Source organism: Gymnogyps californianus, chromosome 7 (assembly GCF_018139145.2).
Source record: "Gymnogyps californianus isolate 813 chromosome 7, ASM1813914v2, whole genome shotgun sequence".
Classification (NCBI taxonomy): domain Eukaryota; kingdom Metazoa; phylum Chordata; class Aves; order Accipitriformes; family Cathartidae; genus Gymnogyps; species Gymnogyps californianus.
Genome location: NC_059477.1, coordinates 38,025,008 through 38,046,846, shown reverse-complemented (window position 1 = coordinate 38,046,846; position 21,839 = coordinate 38,025,008). Strand labels below are relative to the sequence as shown.

General features: G+C 39.5%; 1 protein-coding gene across 1 annotated transcript in view; it reads left to right on the top strand.

Moving 5' to 3' along the window:
• The window catches only part of LOC127018516 (von Willebrand factor D and EGF domain-containing protein-like), a 191,759-nt gene that overhangs the window by 103,478 nt on the left and 66,442 nt on the right, over window positions 1-21,839 (top strand). The window contains exons 14-19 of the mRNA XM_050900208.1: window positions 4,395-4,499; window positions 7,190-7,304; window positions 10,729-10,979; window positions 12,210-12,429; window positions 18,192-18,329; window positions 21,008-21,160. Coding sequence (XP_050756165.1) covers window positions 4,395-4,499; window positions 7,190-7,304; window positions 10,729-10,979; window positions 12,210-12,429; window positions 18,192-18,329; window positions 21,008-21,160 — 982 coding nt within the window. The remainder of the gene's footprint in view (window positions 1-4,394; window positions 4,500-7,189; window positions 7,305-10,728; window positions 10,980-12,209; window positions 12,430-18,191; window positions 18,330-21,007; window positions 21,161-21,839) is intronic.

Here is a 21,839-nt window from a genome sequence, read left to right as displayed (position 1 = left end):
ATGTCACGTAGGGAAAAAAAAAACCCCACCAACCAAAACAATATGAGTTAAAAACAGGTGTCTTCATAGGCAATCCAAAAGTGCAAATTACAATCACTTCTCCAGGTAATCACCTGAGATTGATGCAGTTGTACTAATCAATTGTTAATCATTAGTATTTCATTTCTGGAAACCCCAGCTCAAACTTCTGATTAGGCAGGAAGTATAAGACACCTTTGGCTCCCTGGTTGCAAGACCGATGTTTGTGCAGTGCAGGAGCAGAGCACTGGCTGGCTCCTGGGCAGAAGGTGAGGGCTGGCATGGCGTGAGCAGGGGTGTCATGGTCATGATCTTGGTCTTGAATGACTGCAGGAAGAAGCGTGTGCAGTACCTGCTCATGCCAGGTTCTCTGCTGTGGTTTTTGCCCCTTTTGCTCACAAAATGATACCTACTTTCTAAATATTTCCAGGAAATCCGTGCCTTACTGACCCTGCACCTGCTACCCTTGGTCTCACGCTCAGCCTGGATGGTTATTTTCTGCAGATTGGTTGGGTTTTGTAAGACTGAGATCATTTAAAGGCTCTATAGCTGAGAAAAATATATTGCCATTGTAGGAAGACTGCAGATGTGCTTTGAAAATTGCAGCATGTAAAAATGAAACACATAAAACACTCACTTCACTGTGGTGTTACTGCCTGTCCTGCACCCCACAGCTGTCTGTACCCCAGACTGGGGACACGTGCTGCCATGTGGCTTAGGGGAAACAGAAAGATATTTGGTGGTGCACGTTTTCTATCCAGTCATTTATTTTAAATAGATAGGGATTTGTGGTTTAAGAGATTAATGTAAAAGATCTCTGTGGGAGCAGAGCCTGACCATCGGCTTCTGGGGTGGACCTTGGACCTTCCTTCTGGAGAAGGTGCTGTCAGAGTGGGCAGACACCAAGGCTGAACCAGGAGGGCAGTTCCCGAGCTTAGGGCTCCAAAATTTCTCAAAAGAGATACTGAACTCTGCCAACCGTGAGATGAAATGCCTCCTCATGATGGAAGGATCTGAGAGGGAGACACCCTTGATTTTCCTGGCCCAAGAGGACAGCTAACATTTTTGCACGTGCACAGGGCTGTTTCTCCAGTGTAACTAGGATAGCTTCCTCGCAGCTCAGGTGTATTACGATGCAGTTTGTTTTCAAGTGCTGCCTTTCAGCCCTGAGGAGGTCTGTACAATTTTTCTCATTTTTTTCCCCTCAAAACAGACACAGAATGTCTCTTTCCTTGCACTTAAATTCAAGAAAACCTCTGCACCTGTAAGCCTTCTGCCCTTTCCCTCTCCTTCAAACCCTGCAGAAAAAACAGGTTGATGGCTATGCAGTGAATGCACAATTAAATCATCTCAGTCCGCATGCGAATCCTAGTTCTCCTGTGGATCTTTTTGCTGATCGAATTGGGAAGGCAGAGCTCAGTGCTCAGTTTCAAAGGCAGCTGGCCTTACACGGCGGCACAGAGAACAAAACAATGGAGCTTTTCAAGATAAAAAATGATTTGAAACGAATTCCACAGATGTTCAAAAATTTGTGCTCCGGAAAATTCCTGATAAGACTTACTGCAACATTCATCTTCTGGGTTATGTTAATAGATACTTTTTAAAATGTAGGTAAAAGATTTTTCAGAACCAAGAATCAAAACAATTCTTTCTGGAAATATCACTGTTCAATATTTTCAGAATCTCTCCCCCCTCCCAAATCAAATTTCAGAGGAATCAGCAAAGTTCCACATAAGCTTTTTTCACTACCAACGTTGAGGGAACGGGGCTTGACAAGCTCTTCTCAGTGCTCTTTCATTTTATCTGCTCTTGTATTCATGTTTCAGATTTTGCTCATTCTTTCCGTGACATGCTGCCGAACGTAGATAAGAAAGTACATGGGGCTACACCAGAGCGTTTGGTATAATTAGTTTAGATATCAAAATACAAACACTTACTTGGGCAGCAGATGATTTGGGCTGTCCACACAGATGCCTGGGTGAAGATGTGAAAGATGTGCTTGGCAGATACTTACCTAATTTGGGAAGCAGGCCTCTTGCTTATCCTCAATTTGTTATTGTTGCCTGTATTTGTCAAGAGCAGAAAAAATATTTGTTAAAAAGTCAGTGAGGCAGAAACTGAATTTGAATTCGGCAAGTTTTTACAGCTTTCATTTTTCGTTTACAAACATTCGTACGAGTCAAATTGTATGTAGATTATGAGTGATACAAATAGCCAAGATTGTTTCGTGATGAATGAAATACTTCAGGCAGAAGCGACAGACTTCCTGATTGTCCTGACTGCTTATCCAGAAGAAGTGGCTCTTTCTTTCCAGATGATACGTATGTTCAAGCAATCAAGGCACAACTCTACGCACGTCTTTGGCTTTTAAGGGCCAACCGAATTTGAAGAGAGGTTTGCTCAGCTTAGGTCTCATTGAAGTATTTGTTCCACATCACTAAGGTGACTAATGGAAAAGCAATTAAAGTAGCTATAAAACAACCCAATTCTAAAAAGACACCAAAATGGATGTTTATAATAGAATGTGGAAAAAAATACAGATTAAAAAAAAAAATCAAATTGGCGAGAGTTACATTTTACTCATGATGCTCACTTCAGACAGAACAATTAGTGCAATTTTATAGCTTTTTATATTTTTCCCTGTCTACCCATTTCTTCAGCCATTATTAGTGCACCAGTATTGAGACAACATTGGATGCTCTGGATAAGAATGAAATGAAATGTAAATTGCATTAGGAATAATATATCCTTAATGGAAGTCTTGCTGCCAATAAGCACTGTCGTTCAGTGAAGAACAGGTCTTGAGGGGGGTTGCCTGTTTCATTTTTTTCTCTTCTCAAACTGCAGGATAAGTTCTTCTTTTAAAAGAGTTTTTACCTTTAGTATAACACACAGTAGTCTAATATCTCAACTGAACATGATGCCCAGGAAAAAAATTATGGTTTTCCTTAAAGTTATATCAATGAATTTTACTGGACCAATGAATTTTACTGAATTTTTGGACCAATTTAAATTAGTCCAAAGAAGTTGTTTCTCTTCCACAATTTCAAATCGTGAATATCCATTAATACTGCCTGTTTACCTCCTTGTGTTGGTTTCGGCAGAAACAAACACTCAGCTCGCAGTGCATTTTGAGCTGAGAACCATCACATGTGATATTGTGGGAGTATCTACTGTGTTATGTTCCGTGAGCTTTCAGATCATTCTTAGTGAACTTATGATAGTTGGTGCTTTTTATGAAACTTACTAAACTAATTTTTACTCTCTGTACTTCCAGTTATCTTTGCTCAATTTAACATACATTCTTTCTGTGAACTGAAATAGTTTATTAATTGATCAAAAAACTTCATACTCTTGACCTCGTAAAAATCCCTTGTAAAGGGACTGAGGATGTTTCAGCTTTGGGGTCACAGGAGAGATGGAGGAGGGCTTGGGGGTTGTTTTATAGCAAGAGGACAGAGGGGTACCTGACTGATCCAAAGCAAAGGCCTTGTTAGATCTGCTAAACAGTGGCTTTAGTTGGACTGTGAGAAGCCAAAACCTAAAGAATACCTGACAGAAAGGGCTTTGCTTTCCTGCTGGTGTTCATCAGCATTTACAGCATGGTTTTGGCAGTGTTTAAGGATGCTTTTTAATGTTCAGACCTCTCAAGAGGTGTCACAATGCTTTCTCAAATCTAACCCTTTCCACACTAGTCTGGTATCTTTTCATTTTTATTGTAGAAAAATTAGAATATAAACTCACTTAACCCTTTGTTACTGTGTAAACATTCACATATGAAAAATGCCATGCTGAATTAAGGCTTTCTAAATTACCTACATGTACAGGAAATTGTGAGCTGGGACAGGAGGTGACTGTTCTAATGTATCTTCCTATGGAAATGGGACTGTTGCTCTCTGGTATTATCCACCCTAGCACTTTTTTTTAAGGTTAATTTAAAATCACCTATATAATATGCATTCTCTTTTTTTTTTCACCCCAAGGAGTTTGCTTAATGATTTGCCATTAGTAAAAAAGCAGTCCTGAATTTCAGCCAAAAATCTTAATTTCATTTCACAACTCCTTGTAAGACCCGCTTATGGTACTTGAGTACAGTTTCCATAAGGATATTGAAAAAAAACCTCAGAAGAAACCTAACTGCAATCAGAAAAGTTGAATGCCAGCTGAGCCAAAAGATCTTTTGGTTATTAATGAATAGTTTCCAGTTTGGAGCATTAAGCAATTTGTTAGCTTGCAGTAGAGCCACTCACAAGTGGTTTAATTTATCTTGCTGGCAAGCATCCAGTTCAAGGGGGCAATGGTATATGCTCCAAAATGAGCAGACAGTCTCCATATGGAAGATTATTACTTATAAGGATGATTTTTGTATCATTTAGATCACTAACGATGGCTTCCAGTACAGTAATTCCAGAGTGCTGACCCTGTACGATGCGGTCTGCCAGGCCTGCCAATTCCATCCAACCGGACTTTGTAAATTAAAGGTAATTTAAAGATCATAAAGGTTTAATATGGATCGTTCATCTCTTCCTTAGCCCTCTCCCTCCCTTTGATGTAGTGTGTGCAATAACTGCTTTAGAAGAGGAAAATCTATTTCATAGGTCGGCTGCACAGCCTAACACTTTTCTCTCTTTCTTTTTTTTCGTATTTACGTGGGGTATGAATACCTGATAGAGCATGCTTTATGATGGACCTTTCTCAGATAGCCACTTCCAGAAAGACCGTGGTTGACAATATTTATACCTTGCAGCTGTTAATGGAAGTAAATAAGACTGAAGAGTCTCCCCTGAAAGGCAGCTTAACTTCACTTTTTAAGCGTCTCTGCTATTTTACCTCTCCTAGCCTGTTTGGCGAGGGCACTGTAACTGTAAGGTATATCATTTCTATACCCATTTTCTGCCTTAGCAAGAGGTATACTAAGATGCATGTTATACAGTTTTTGTCATGGGAAAACACCCTTGAGAGAACATAAAACATTCTTGCTTACATTAAACACTGCTAAGTACAAACATATAGTATTTTGACAGTTTCAAAACCGTAATCAAAAGCCTAGTGCTACGTTTTAAACTGCCAACATGCTAGGAGCTGCCTGGAGAGCACTGTAACCCTCTGTTCTCCTGTGGACTTATTAGTGTAACATCTCCCATCCCTTCAAAAAGAGCTCCCCTGCTCTTATTTTCTAGAGAGCTGCGTTAGACAATTTTTCTGTTTTTCAGTGGGGTTTCAAAAGAAACTTTTGGAGGGTATTGGGTGGGATATTTGAATGTGCTGATCCTGCTTTCCTACCCTGAGGCAAGTACGAATGAATAGGAGACCACCACTCTGCATTTTTATAAAACGAAAATTAATCAGGTATATCTTAACTCATTTGCCTCACTGTTCTCGTTAACACTAATGGGAAAATAGTTTTCAAACATGCACTGATTGCAAGAACATATCAGTTACTAAAATAAAATGAAAGTTCACAGTTTTTCAAATAAATCAGTGAACAGAAATTACTTTATAGGCCCAAATAAGGGCAAAACCACTTAAATTTCAGATTAAAATAATTGTGTCAGAACCATTTCAATTAAAGCTAGGGTGGGTTTTTTTGTCAAAGGCTTTCCTTATTCTTACATTTTTGAAACTCAGAAATATGTTTTCTCAATATGCTGGTGTTCTCTAGGGATTATAATAATTTCTATCCTAAGATGCTTCAAGGGACTATTTGAACTAGGCTTCCAAATGCATCAGACTACATTCTAATTACCCCTCTTATAACATTACTTTGTAATACCTAAATTGCTTTCAGAAAAGGTGTTTCTATTAGGGGACATTTTATATCAGGCCATTTCACATTCTGTGTTCTTTTATGAAGCTCATTCTGTACCACACTATCACATCAGACAAAAGCATCTTTTTCATCAGAACATCAAGCCTTTGAAAACAACGATGTAATAAAATCTACTTAACATCCAGATTTTAATGTTGAAGATATGTTGCGTTCTATCATGTCAGGGCAATTATGAGAGTCCTTTTTGTTTCTCTACCTTACCCATTACTCTTAAAGTGGTATTATTTAAAATATTGACTAGTATACTTTGCGAAAGAAGTTTGAGAAAATAATAAAGCCGTAGATAGAAACCACAAGGCCAGTAACAGGGGACACATCAGTCTCAGAAAAGCAATGTGTATTCAAAGGAAGGAAAAGGAAAAATGTCTTTGGTCCTGGTAGCTTCTCCCTCCCGCTGTCCCACTGCAGCGGTGACATCCCCCGTGTTCCCAACCGTGCCCCATGTTTTGCTGGGAATCGGCAGTGTCAGATAAAGTCCCATCTGCAGGTGTGCCCCAACACAGGCTACAAGCAAAAGCCATAACTCTGCCATAGGACCTTCCCATGGCATAGATGTTTAATTACAGCTGTTAATTACGTCCCTGTGCTCACTTCTCAGACAACCCAAGTGTCTTCAGCCCGCGTGGAAGCCACTGGGCCTCCCTGGCCCTGGTGGCCACCCTAACTAGGAGAGGACCAGGTCAGCCTCAAAGGCTGCTGTGCCCACAGTGCACCACATGAACTTCTGCTGGGATGTTCTGCCCAACCTAGGCACCTTCAATGTGTTTAGCTCTTGTTTACAACTATCTTATGGAAGCCTAAAATCTAATGCACTTCTTTATTCTGCTTTTATATCATTGCTTTTTCATATTTTTATGAAGAACCTCCAGAAAGAATTAAGTGACCAGAACAGGATTCCAAAATTTCAAACAGAGCTTTTAGCTGGTCTCAGTTTTTGTTAGTCTCATGGAGCTCACTTTTGAGCATTACCTAATAACCATCGTATTAGTAGTCACAGCTGGGAATCATGATCACACACACTACAGAAGTGTGGAAATGAAAAAAAAAAAAAAAGAATCACATTCTGTTGCATTCATCTATGACAAGCAACATCACATGTTGCCTAAGCTAAAACATTCAAAGCTACAAGGATCTCAAACTGAAACTGGAAAACTTACATGTCTTGTTTTCTCCCTGTCAGGAGAAAGTACCAGAATTTAAATTGTTACTATTTTATTGTTTCAAGAGACAAGTGAGTTTCTGATTATCTCCAGAGATTATTAACTGCTAATTTCTTATCTTTCTTATTTCTTTTTTCCTTGCCTCCACCTCCCACCCATTTTTTATTTCCTTTTTTGGCAGGAAAATACTTGTAATATAGATGGACTTTGCTATGGTGAAGGAGAGTCAAGCCCTACCAGTCCTTGTCTTCTCTGTGAACCTGACATTTCTAAGTTCACCTGGTCTATTAATGAAAGTAAGACAGTTTTTTCTAAGATTTAGAAGCACTTGTCTGGGAATTTATGACTTGGTCTATGAAATACATCGTTCCTTCATTTGGCTAACATAAATCTATCCTGCATAGTGCATGTCGACAGTTTGCAGTGGGAATAATTGGGTACACCAGAAATGCAGACTGACCAGAAGCAGACAGTACTCCACCGCACGCACTATGCATCTGGGCACATACCTTGTTCTGGCTGAAACCTGACAAATCTCAAATTAATAAAACAAAAATAACACCTGAAAATGAAATTTTGATATGCCAGTGCCCCATGCAGTGCCCAAGTCTGTCAGCGAAAGGTGATGGACTCTAAATACCTCTGTCATCATCTCGCAGGTACAAATCTTTAAGGGGACAATTTGGGGAAAATACTATTTTTAAAACACTAGTGTATATTTTTGGTATCTGGAAGAATTGTTTCCTTTCCCTGATCCAAATCCTATGAAATGCCACACAAAAGACCTTGGCTTGGCAGGGAGTCTAAGTGATAGGGATCAGCCACTCATTACCTTCACTGCCACAGAACCTAAAGGCTCATTCTGCAGCCCGTTGTGGCAGGGGTCATGGAGAAGGCTGCCTTTTGAAGCACCTCCTGAATGCTGAGGACTTAATCATAGCTTTTTCATGGCTACATCCCCGGTGTAAACAGCAACCATTACTTACCGCATTCTTTACAGATAATCCATGTTTCTAGCAGCATTATCCTCACAGCGCATCTCCCCACTTACATGAGCACATTTGCATCTGGTCAATATAAAGATTATATTACTGCTTTTATGTAGATTCATGTGTTGGTTCTAGAAAGAGTTTCTCTGCACTTTTAGGTTCTGTAAACACAAGCAAATTACGGAAAGGTATGTGAGTGACAGGACCAGTTTGCTTTGTTTGTTTGCAGTTTTATATTCCTTTAGGGTGACTAGGTCAGCAGGACCCTTCTGGAAGGAGAGGAAGATTGCTCTTGTCCTTGGGGAACAGCTGGGGATGCTAAGGGACAGAGGCTCCTAGAAAGTGCAAGGTATGGCAGCAGAAACGGCGAGAGCTGTATCACAGTGGCTGGAGTCCATAGCTCCGCTCTTCTCAGAGGTGATGGAAACGCCCTTGAGGAGAACCAGAAAGGACCCAACAGTTTCCAGCAACACAAGAAGTCATAAGTTGTCTGAAATAAATTTTGGAAGCAAGAACACAATAGGAAGGTTGGGAGTTGTACATGAGTCCTTTTAATTCCTGTTCCAGGATAGCCACTTTGAATTTTCTCTATTTAAAAACATGTGCCTCTAGTTTATGTCCTAAAAAATACAGCTTTTGGAATTTAAAACTCCTTGTCAGGAAAAGGTGTAGGCAGATACATCCCAAGAGTTGGCCAACTAAAAATCCCATTGGATATTACTTGGATGAGTAGTTAAAATGCCTATGGGTAAGCCAGACCTGAAGAAGAGCTTGTACATCCAAAAGCTGTGTTTTTTCCCCCAGGGATATAGTTTAATCTAATGAGAGATATTATCTGTAACTCACAAACCTTGCCTCCTTTCTGTCCTTCCACTGTGTTGGCCACAGCAGTAGCATCTCTAGGAATGAGGTGATCCTGACTGTTATATAGACAGACTCCTTACTAATACCCAGACAGTTCCATTTTAAAATCCAGAAAATGGTTTAAAAGGGAAAAACTGCATTTGTTTTGGAATTTATAGAGCTAGAAGTGATTTGGGAAATCTGAAACAGGTCATGGTTCACTCTTCAAGAATTTCAAAATTTAAAAATATTGAAAAGAAAGGGTTTGTCAGACTTGTTTCCAAAATTGTGAAAACCTTTTTAAAAGTTCTGCAATAATTGGGAGTGTATATATATTCACTGGATGGCAAAGAGATCTCTGTGGAATGAGAAACACTTATTCACAGACTACTTTCGGAACATCTGATTTTATGTTATTTTGTGCCTACAACTTCTCGTTACCCTCCATCTAGTTAACACCTTTCTGTTTATCTGTAAATGCATACCCAGCATCAATATTTCATTGATTACTTTGGGCACACCTTTTATGGGCTCCATGGTTTAAGTGTTTGGGAAATAAAAGGTAAATTAATAGATGGAAGCTTTCAACAGTTATGCCAGGACAATCTGCTGGACAAGCAGTTTAGAAAGCTCTGATAGCACAGCAGCAATGACTGGAGAGACACATTTAAATAATTGCATAATATGAGACATGCTATGGAAAGCAAAGCTTGATAAAAGGATATGCACCACAAAAAAACCCTAATGATGACTTCCTACAAGCATAATGCAAGGACACATGCAGTCCTTATGAGAACACGTATATAGTTCATAGTTTTAGAGCGTGACTTGAAACTAATCCTCAGTATTAGAAATGTACTTTAAGTTAAACATAACTATGGTCAAATTACATTGTGAGAAGATTCCTTTAAATATCAATACATGTCAGTTTGTACTGCTGGTTAAAGAGGAAAGATGGCTTGAGACTGAGGAGGCTTAGGACATGGAGACGAACTTCCTGACCCTGCACAGAGCTGCTGTCACCTCAGGGTACTCATCTGATCTTACTTTTCCTTGGTTTCTAATTATAAAATGTGACATTTTTCTCTATCTTGTCCTCCTTACCTATTTATATTGTAAGTGTCTTCAGGTAGCGTTTGTCTTCTACTGTAAAATAGCCTTGTACAATTAGGTTTTTATCTTCATTAAGGAAATAGTGAATGTAAACAACAACACGAGAAATAACAATGCCAATGGTGACATGACACGCGCTACTGTCACTGGGGATAGAGAATCTCAGCATCACTGACGTACCTCTGCTGGCACTGAAAAGATCTTTATTCCTGATGAAATGTCCAACTGAATTCAGTCAAACCGCTCAGGCTTAATTACTACTCATGTATAAAGGCAGGAGAGTCTACTCAATGGAAGAGTTAGTTACACATTTTTTTTCCCCCTGAGTTGCCCACCCAATTCATTTGTCATTCATCATTTTGAGATTTAGTTTACTTATATTTAAATGGATAGATAGATAGACAGAGTGGTAGACAGAATAAATACATATATGTAAGTATTAGAAATGCAATTAATTAAAGAACTGGGGGACTAGTGGGAGGTTATAGAAGTCATGTCTGATCTCCTCCCATGTATCAGATAACACATCAAAAGTAATCAAAGTTCGGTATGGGAGAAAAGTTCAGTATGGGGCATGAAAAAAATAGGAGGAAAAAGGTGTACTTTTTGGTAAAGACCTTTGCTGCCTCTAACGTCTAAATCACTTCCTCCGTCTGTCTCAGGGTACGTTCTGTACCTTTTTCTTTGAAAGCACGCCTACAAAGACCCACGCTGTGAATCTTTACATGGGAGAAACTGGCATTTATGTAATCATGGTTTCATTTTTGCTGTTTAGACAACCTGCCTCCTGTGTTCCAGGCCCCCTCCAGCCAGCTGCTGACATTTATTGGTGAGAATTTTGTTTACCAGTTAATAGCAGTGGATCCGGAAGGGTCAGCTGTGCTATTCATCTTAGAGGCTGGGCCACAGGATGCCAGGCTCTCTCCTGCTGGCCTTCTTATCTGGAAAGTTGATTCAGAAGAAATGCAGACCTTTGAATTCACTGTGTCGGATGAATGCAACGCACAGCGCAGATACTCTATTGAGGTAAGGAAATGAACACTTTAAAGCAAAAACAAAACAAACCTGTTTATCATGTCATTGCTTTGGTGCAATTGTCATTATAGCTAATAATTTGTTACTGTCTTGAAAACTAAGACTTCAGCTATTTCCTCATAAGTGTATATTATCCAGCACAGCAATAATGATCTATTCATGGAATAAATATCTCTGAGAACATAGAAACTATATATACAAGGAACAAGAGAGAGTGCTATTGATTGCTGTTTGAAAGAACACTCTTGCAGAGCCTTTTAATGGTTCATTAATCTGCTTTAAAATTCACATTCTGCATTTGGATTGCAGAAAAAAGCATATAACATAAAAGACCAAGTTTTAGCTATAAAAGGGAGATTATAACTCATTCTCAATGATATTTTTAGAGGATGTCTTGCTCTTATGTCATTACTCCACACTTCAAGTTTCTTGGCAGAGCTTGTGCATTGCTTTGTCTTTATTGTATAGTCTAACATTAATCCTGTGATAGGATGGGCTAGTAAAGTGGGATGCAGACTCTTGACATAAGAACAGTTTTGCGAAGAAAAGATTTTCATTCCTAAAGATTCCTATTTTTACTCATTCAAACCACTGTCGTCAAAAATACCAATCTGCTGAACCCACCATCAAAGGGGAAACTGGAGTCTAGATACAGTTTTAATGGAAACATTTCAAAACTAGACCTATGTTTAACTACGTGAAATAATACAGAGGTTTGAATCTGCTGAAATGCTGTTCCTGTACATACGTAACATACAACTATGGACCTCTCTTCCCTGAAGAGAGACCAGCTAAGGAATGGCACAATCATGTTCCTGCCTGGGAGCCATTTGTAATGTGAAACAGTAAGGAGGGCAGGCAAAGAGAAAAGATTTTTCATTTCTTCTTTGAAGAATAAGGAACAAATTCTGCCCTCAGATACTATGTAAAAACTGCTGTTATAGCAAATAGGTTTTTTTTTCTTACAAGAAGTTAGAATGTGCCCCTAAATAATGGAAAAAAAAAAAAATCCTTTTAAAGTCAAGCCTGCAGTCAAATAAATAAGTATGCTGAGTATGAGACGATCTATCTAGACAAAGGAAATTGTTTAGAAATAAGTTTTCATAATACTAGATAACATGTTTCCACTGGAAATCTGTCCCTTCCTAAAGGGTAACAATATACCTCTTAGCTGTGATTATTCGGAGGAATCTTACCACGAATCCCTTTTGCCTTCCTCAGGTTGGAGTGAAGCCCTGCAGCTGCCTCAATGGTGGAACATGTGTTACCAATATTAAATTCCCTCCAGGCCTTGGTGAATACCTGTGCTTATGTCCAAATGGATTTGACGGAGAGTTTTGCCAGGAAGATATTAATGACTGCAAATCAAATCCCTGTGGCAGCGGAACATGCGTGGACAGTGTGGATAGCTACTTTTGTAAATGTCCCCCTGGTTTGGGAGGTAACATCTCACTGTTTCCATCTCTGATTTAACTAGAGATACATTGTGCTGCAGGATTTTTTGAGTGCAGCATAACCACAAGCATCTGTCAAATGGACTACATAAGCCTCCTCTTCTGCTCCCATGGCTTAGCTTTAGACAGATAGAAAATGTGCAAAACCAGCTATCTAATTATCCATGCTCAAGGAAGGAAAAATTACCTAAAGCTCTGCACTCCTGAAATGATCACCCAAGGATGCTGTGAACCTCCCTGATCTCAGTTTCCACCTGCTTATTTCCCATGGATTTGTCCATCCATGAGATGAGCTGGGAGAAGACTGAGTGGAAGAGAGAAAAGGCAAAGATCCAGGACCCTTTTGCACTCCACGGGATTTCACTAAATTAAGCCAACAAAAGAACTTGGAATGAAAGATTCTTCTAGGTTTAGGAAGGAGAAGTAGATATGGAAAACATGCAAAAATAAATTGTCCTTTAGTCCCACTTGAAGCTCCATTAAATTTAAGCATTAGAAAACCACAAGCCCATTTGGTTGTCAGACATGCTGATGGAAAAAAATCTAACCTTTAAACTGTTCAGGGCTGGCCACAATATGATTTTAAGAGAAGAAGGGAAGAGGGATGATCACTGCACCAAAAAAAGATTCTTTTAGAAAAGCAGAATGAAAAGCATAAAGAGGAGGAGTTGGAGAATGAAATGTAGTGAGGCCAAAGAGGTGGATGCAAGACATACAGTGCAAACAGGAATGGAGTAAAGACCTGAAGTGTGAGAAGAAAGAGAAGCATCTAATGGATAACATAGATGAGGAGAGAACATGTGTGTACCTATCATGCAATTTATATTCGGCTTCACTGCACTCAGGACATCTGTGAATGATTCACACACGAGAAAAAGCACTTGTGACAGCACGCGGACAATGACTCCCCCGTGCCCTGCAGACTGGAACTGGCAGAGCCAGCCATTAGACTCTCTGCTGCATTAAGCTTCTGGAGTTTGGCTGAGCTGAGTCACTGTTGGGTCTCGCAGAGTGCCTACCACCTCCTCCAAGCTGGGACCCACGCTCCAGCTGCTCGTAACACCGCTCGCTTCCAACATAACAGATTTTCACATTGGCCTACACACGCCTTCTCCTGGAGTTTCATGGAAGTTGTCTTTTCATTTCCAGTTTAGTTCTTCAGGAGGTACAAGGCAAATCTGAACATACAGGACTGGAACAGGATTTCTAAACCTGGCTCTTGCTTAGCTTTGCAAAGGGCCAGTTAAAATAACACCCACTCACCCAGGTCATTGGAAAGTAAAGACATTGTGTTACTGTCCACTCTTGTCAGAGTCAAATTAGTCTCCCACAGGTGAAAGGTGCTAGCTGAAACTGTGTTAGAACATCTCTCGGATCAGAACCATTTCAAAAGCAGAGTAAGAAAAAAACACCTTAGGCTGAGCTCAGATTTCAGTCCTTGAACCTGTCAAAAACTCTGCTGTGTTCACATACAGAAGCATGAATGAATTCATGAGATCCATAATGTTGGCTGCTGTGCAGTGCTATAGGTTTGAAAAATCACGTAGAAGTAACATCAAATGCACATAATTATTACTGCTTATAGTCTGTACATACAGAAGAAACTCAATTTTAAACAAAAACAATGAACAAATTTTACCCAATGGGCTCATGCAGGCAGCAAGGTACCCTTTCTGCCTTTCAGCAGTTCACAAAACCTTCTTTGTTCTGGTCATGTGGGACTGCAAGTCCAGATTTCATTAACTATAAAATTCCAGCAGAAATGAAAAATAAAAATCATTCAGAAGTGGAAGTTCAGAAAAATGGCCTAAAAGATCCATGACACCTAGACGGTATTGACTCCAGGTAATGCTACCAAATAGCCAAAGCTGCTGCTATCCAAAATGTTTATGCCACCAGAGACTGCTGATGCAAGAACACACAAGCCTAAGCATGGAGAATAAAGTTAGGAAATAAAAGTTTGATTAAAATACAAAAATCCCCAAACCAAACAAACATATGCAGAACGTCTTGAATCCCCCTGGAAATAACATTCCTATGAGCACAGGGAAATTTGGGAACCTTTTAGGCTGTATTTGGTTAAACACTGGAGATATACAATGAGAACAATTATTCATTGCCTGTAAGGAGGTGGATTAAATGAATAAAAAGCAATATAATTCCATGACTTAATAACTTCAGTGGATCTGCTCCTGTTGTTTGACCTTCACCAGTTTCACACTGCTGCCCTTCTCACTTTATGTGGTATTGCACATAGATGGAGTGAAATCAAGCTCTATTATTCCACATAAAATAGTCTGCCATAATTACAATGCATTGTTTATAAATTCACATGGAGTATATTCTGAAATGTTGTTCTCATTCTTACACAAACAGTAAAGAATTAAATATCCAACACTTCAAAATAACACGCTTGAAAGCAACGTACAGCTGACTCTAGAGACAAGGGCACAGGACACCTTGATGGCCAGAGAAACACTAGGTTTTCCTGAACCCTTAATTCTTGCCAGGTTAAATAAAAGTGCATTGGTTTTGCTGTTCTTCCCTGGCCCAAAATGCTAAAACACAAGCAACAACAGAAAAAAAGATATGATTGAGTGAAATAGGAATACATCTCAAAGTTTTAATAGCAGGTGAAAAATTATAAGCAAGTGGAGCTGAAAGCCAGCTGGGAAGTAGATGATTTTACTTCAGGGCAGGTTCTGTGACAACAATAAAAGCTCATCCTTGATGCTGTGTTTATGTCTCAATTCCCCAGAAAACCATCAATAATCTAATGAGAAGGCAATGCTATACTGCTCAAGTGACAGCACCACTTCACCATCAAATCTTTACAAATGATAGTGAACAGGTAGTAGAAACAAAAAGTTAACTCTTTTGAGAGCTTCCCAAACACCACTGCAAGAGAAGCAGCAGCACAGGGAACACAGCGTGTTGCTAAGCGGCAACAATTCAGGTGCATCGGTGTACCTCAGGCGATGTAAGGGTATAATGTAGGAATGGGAACAAGGCAGGGAGAAGAGCTATTGGAAAATCTGAGAGACAGATGACTCCAGAATTATTACTACTTTAAATTTCTGCAGAGACTTATACATGTTTATCTCACTGAGTGTTCAAAGCTCATTCATTTTTCTTCGACATTGTTAACAAGATAACAAGAATTCCTCTTGTTTCTTCTTTTAGCCACTGAAAGCAAGAACATCACCCACGTGAGAACAGAACTCATGCTTGAAAACTGTATCTCAATCACAAAACCATTCTTTCTTTCCCCATATACCAGTGATTAACATAAAATTGGAGGGTGAGGAGGAAGATGGAACTATAATTTTGTTTTACTTTTCAGGAAACTGAAGAAAACCTCAAGATTTGTTCATGGTTTGTAACAACCATAGAGTCCCTAAATGAGATTGCCTGTTCCTTTAGAGTCAACTTAATGTAAACACATTCAAAAAGTCTTTCTCTGCATCTGTAGGGGGTCAGCTCCTCTCAAGGCATAAGAGGACTTTATCTTCTCAGCCAATTTCCCATGCAGGGATGGAGAAATAGAGCTGGCACAGAAACAGATGTTTCAACCTTCCAACCTGAAGATCTTTTAGTCCTATTATTTTTATTTGTACTGTAGCAGTGCCAAGAGAATTGCGACTCCCTTGTGTTGCAGTGCACTGGAGGTCGTGCAAACAGAATAATTGACACTTCTCGGTGCAGACAATCTTCTGTCCATTTTTGCTGCTTCTTCAGCAACCTTCAGCCAAGTTTCAGACTTTGCAAACATTTGTCCTTGGACTCAGCTGGATTATCATTATGCCTGAATTGATCAGATACTGTTTAAAATCAAGTCTCTCTGAGTGAAAAGAAGTGCTTGCATAGTTCCACCTTTATGTTACAAAAATCAGTCAAGTGACTGAATTTTAAAATTTAGCTTGTTACTTATGGTGTTCCTTTGCTTTTTGCAATTCTCTCATCTTTGAGATTTTAAAGACAGCCCTTTGCAGCAAAAATAGAGTACGTAGGAGGGAGGAGAGGGGACTGAGGGAGAAGTGGCTGTTGTTACCGAAACTGGGAACTGCATTCCTACTTTCATTGTCTATGGTATCATGTTTAGTCTTTATATGATACTCAGAGAAAGAAAAGAATTACTAATCTAATCAGAGGGTAACTCATTCAATATTTTCCATAATGTGATGTCTAATAATTTCCCAATGCGTCATCAGAAAGCAGTATCAGAGAAAAGCAGCCTGATGCTACGAATGTGCTAATTAAATTATACAATAGAAATAGTAACCCAAATTGTAACAAGGGAGGAAAAAAAGTAAGTTAAGCCCTGCAACACTATGTGATGTCCAACTTAAATGAAAGAAGCAAGAAGCATGCAAAACCAGAACAACTTAGCCTGAGATGGCACCAGAAGAGGGACATGGCTTTTGCGTTGCTGTTCTTTTTTCTCTGCAAGACAAAGCAGGCATGAGAAGGTGATGTCACAAGCTTTTTTAGGCAGCTCCATCAACAGAGACTTCAATTTGAGTTTTTTACATGGAGATGCTATTTTAACTTGAAAGGAGTAGTGGAAGCTATCTGAAATGCTGAAGCAATGAGAGACGATGTTGTAGGAGATGAATAATAATCCTCTGTTTTTATCATCCTGTAGTTCATTCCACTGTGACAAATTTATTTTTTGAAGAAAAGAAACATTCTTTTATCCTTAGATCTTCTTTCATAATAAAGCTGGCATATCTGATATGAAACAAGCCTTTCTGTACCTTGTGGTATGTCTTGAAGCAGGTACCTGGACTCTCCAGAAGGTGTCCCAATCTCCTTGGCTATTCCTACGAGGGACAAAGGGCATGCCTTAATACCAGTGATATGGGCTAGTTTACGACCTGCTATCAGGGCTGCATATTCTGGTAGCCAGCAACAGCCAAGCAAGTTTTCCCAAGTGCACAGAGACAGCAGCACGCACACCTAAAGCCTGAGGGAGTTTTTGACAACATATGTGATTACTCTGCATCATTTGCTGTTCAGATAGTCATTCTAACTTTTGGGTCACCTTCCCCCATAGGTATCCGTTAAATCATCCAGAGTTGTGAATTTGAATATCAATTGCTTCAAGGGATTTTTAAAACCCTATTTCCAAAATCAGCAACAGTCAAGACACATTGTTTTGGGTTCAGATCCTATAGCAGCTTATCTTCTGTACACCAGCACTGTGGCTCAGAGACATTTTCTTCAAATTTTAATTTTAAATTAAAAAATTGTTTTTTAAAAGATCTGATCATTTTGTAAGGTTTACCTTCAGCCAGACTCTATCAGGCTGGTTCACAATAAGCTATTAGTTATGTGAGGTTCACATCATGAAAAGCACAATAGATCAGTACATGGCTCTTCATATCCTACAGCCAAAATGGTGACGTTCAGTGGCTTCTTCAGTATATGACAAAGACCTCACATAAACAAGACAACAAAAGCAGCAGCAAAGATATGAAATGCAGGGGAAATGATTTATTTAACATGCACAGTTTTCTACGAGCAGTAGTCTCAAGTTCAGCACTTCTGGTGCCAATAAAGACAGTAATAAACAGTGTGATAAAAGCAGGTTTAAGTGAGACAGTGGGGAATTTGGCTCTAACATGAGTGACGTACCCTGTAATGAGTTTACAGCTGAGAAGTAAGCCTTAGTCTGTTTCAACATTTGAGCTGAGGAATAAACAGGGAATCTTTCCTGATTATTAACCTCCCCTTTGTTTTGCCACAGGGCTTACTTGTCAGGAAGACAGGAATGAATGTGAAGAGAGTCTCTGTTTTCCTGGAGTGTCTTGTATGAATACCTTTGGATCATATGCATGTGGAATTTGCCCCAGTGGGATGGAGGGAAATGGTAAAACTTGCAAATGTAAGTGTTTTGCATGATTTATTTTAATAGATGGGGGAAAAAAAATGGGTTCAATTCTACTACTATTATCCTTAATTGAGTACTTTGCCACTCGCTTCAAGTACGGACCTTTAAATGTACAAAGCAGACTATTGTCATGTTATATTAATATGGATAATTGCAAATTGGTGTCTGCTATTTTTCACTGCAATTTAGTTTCATTTTGGTTAGAATGAACACCGTAGCATACAAAAAAGTACTTTCCAGATGCCAGCTCGATAGTTTGCCAAGGACGTTCCTCATGTTCTCCACTATTTCACTCCTAAATATACCATCCGCTAACAAGTACTTGGGGAGCACCCCCCAGGATTACTTTTATTTGGGGCGAAAGCTGTGTAAGCAGGATGTAGGGTAAGAGGAAGAAGGTCCATGTGCACCTCTTTTTCCAAGTTGTGCTTTCATTAGAGGATGCAGTCCACAGGTGCTGAGCTCATGCTTGGTGTAAAGTCATGCCACAGGTCCCAACTAGTGAAAGAAAGGGCCAGGAACAACTTTATACCTGCTCAGTATTTGCTTTTGGGGCAACAGACTCTTTAGTTGGGAGGCTACAGTGACTTTGTGCTCTGCTGAGACCTTGTCGTGGTTTAACCCCAGTCAGCAACTAAGCACCACGCAGCCGCTTCCCCCTTCCCCCTCCCAGTGGGGTGAGGAGGAGGAAAGAGGGGAAAAAAAGTAAAACTCGTGGGTTGAGATAAGAACAGTTTAATAACTAAAGTAAAATATAATACTAACAATAGTAATAATGAAATATAATAATAATAATAGTAATGAAAAGGAATATAACAAAAAAGGAGGGGGAGGAAGGGAAAAACAAAAAAACAAACAAAAAAACCCCACCAGTGATGCACAATGCAATTGCTCACCACCCGCTGACCAATGCCAGAGCCATGATCCACACCTCCCAGCCAACTCCCCCCAGTTTATATACTGCGCATGACGTTCTATGGTATGGAATATCCCTTTGGCTAGTTGGGGTCAGCTGCCCCGGCTGTGCTCCCTCCCAGCTCCTTGCCCACCTGCTTGCTGGCAGAGCATGGGAAACTGAAAAGTCCTTGGCTTAAGATAAGCCCTACTTAGCAACAACTAAAACATCAGAGTGTTATCAACATCATTCTCACACTAAATCCAAAACACAGCACTGTACCAGCTACTAAAAAGAAAGTTAACTCTGTCCCAACTGAAACCAGGACAGACCTTCCCAGTGCGTGGGATGAGACCTACTCACACTCTGCTTGTTTCAGTCGTATACACGTAAATCTTCTCCAAAAATAACATTTTGATGGCCAGAAGGAGAGAAATCAACACTGGAAGTGTTTTGCATTTGTTTGTTTGTTTGTTGGTGTTGCCAAAGAAATCCAAGAAGCAAAAGATACAGATATTAACTGTGCAGATATTAACTTTTCCTCATATTGACTACAAAAAGGAAAAAAAAAAAAATCCAATGTAAAAAGACTCAGTTGTAACTGCAGGATCCTGGCACCAGCAGGACTGCCTTTGCCAGATTTACCAAATATCCCTTCAATCGGATTGCCAAATGTCTGTATAGAATGTTTTCTTTGCTGTATTATTTGGCCACATTGGTTATTTCAAAGAGATTTTGCATCTGTTTCACTAACACATATTTTTGTAGCTAATTTGACCAATGAAGGAAGGATATACAAAGTAATGCCCTTTTTAAAATATATCAGAAAAGTAATTTCTTCCTTTGCATTTTTTTAATTACAGAAAGATTTCTCTACTTCCAAAATGCACATTTATTAGAAGGAATAAACCTGAGGGCTTCCTTGTCCACCCACAATAAGATAGAAATCATTCTTTGTGGTTCTGATATACAGACTTAACATACCTACTCATACTTCCCTTGCTTAAGCAAGTATAAAGGCTTCTGGGAGGAAGGAGGAGAAAACTGAATTAACTTTACAGCTCTTAGAGTGGGCTATAGCTCATTGCATTGTTTAATATATATGAAGAGTCATAGTCTCAGGCTTTATTAAGACTACAGAATATCCAAGAGACCCAGGGCAATAGCTGTTTAACTTGCAACGTTATCCTTGTAGACTTTACAGTCCCTAATTAATTCAAGAAATTATCTTAAAATTATGCAGAAAACAATATTTTTTAGAGTCTCCACCAATCAATTTTCCTCTTTACATCCACGTATACTTTGTACAGGTATTTTGACACGTACAAATTTTGCAGCTGAACTAACCAAATCCAACAAACATGCACCACATAGTTTCAGACAGAAGCTTTCAAGGAGACGCGGGAATCAGACAGAGCCCAGGTCCCAGCGTGTAGCGTAGCATCTTCATCCAAGTAACAAAGCTGTCTAATACACGGGGGCCTGGGGCCGCCTTAGTGCCCTTAGCTCAATAAAAGATCACTGTGCATATTAAGTACGTCTCCGAGATAAGCAAAGTTCAGTGAGTTTGGACATAGTCTTTTTTTCTATATTTGTGTTGAAGTTTTGCTGCGTGTCAGCAGCTGACTCACCTGATTTGCCTTTATTTGCTTGATGGTTGGCTTCCAGAATAAACTTATGTCAGGTTATCTGATTTGTTGTTACTGTTGCCTTTTATCATCAATCACAGCTAAGCTCTAACACCTTGTTTCCTTGTCTCCATGCTTTCTTTTCACAGCTGTGCTTGCTGCTGACATTACAAAAGCTTTAAGCATTGAAAAAGGCAATGGCAAAGGTGATTTGAACAAGACCAAGGTTAAGCAGCTGCTGCAACCCTTAGAGGCAAAGGATTCTCCTGTAATTAAGAATTTTAACATAAGTGATAGACGTGGTAGGTATACAAGGATATGAAATCTTTTTCGTTTGCTGCAGTTTACATATTCAAAAATCATATGTTTTACCATCTTAACAGTAAACTAGCTGTTTATAATACATCATTGAAAGATAGAGTTAAAAATAAAAACCCCCTTAATACAACAGGCTGTGGATTGCTGCTAAACAATTTTACGTGGAAGGGAGACATTGCAGCAATAGCAATCAGAGTGGTCAGGCTTAACTAGAAATCACATTGCTTCTGAGACAGAACAAATTCACTCCAAATCTTAGCGATCAACAGCAAGCAAGATGATAAGAATGACAGGTTACGCCAGCTTGCCATAGCCAAGTGATGCTGACATTTTATTTCACTATTTGATGGGCAGTCACTGAATTAAGACTGAGTTTTGAGCATAAGCAAAGATTGACTCGAAGTATGAACTTGACGGTGGCGGTTACTTTTCCCAGGGGTGGAGCACTACAGCACTCTCTAACGTGGGTGTGCGCCCGCACGATGCTTACGTTGGCCCTGTTCTAATGAGTGCTGCACGTTTAGCTGATTTTCTAGTGAAAGCAGGGAGCAGAAAAATTGAGACTGGGCATATCTGTTGTGTAGGGGCATATGTAAAAGAAAAGATTATTTTTTTCTCACCTTCTTTTTTTATATCTGTACCAGGCCAGCCAACACCTAACCA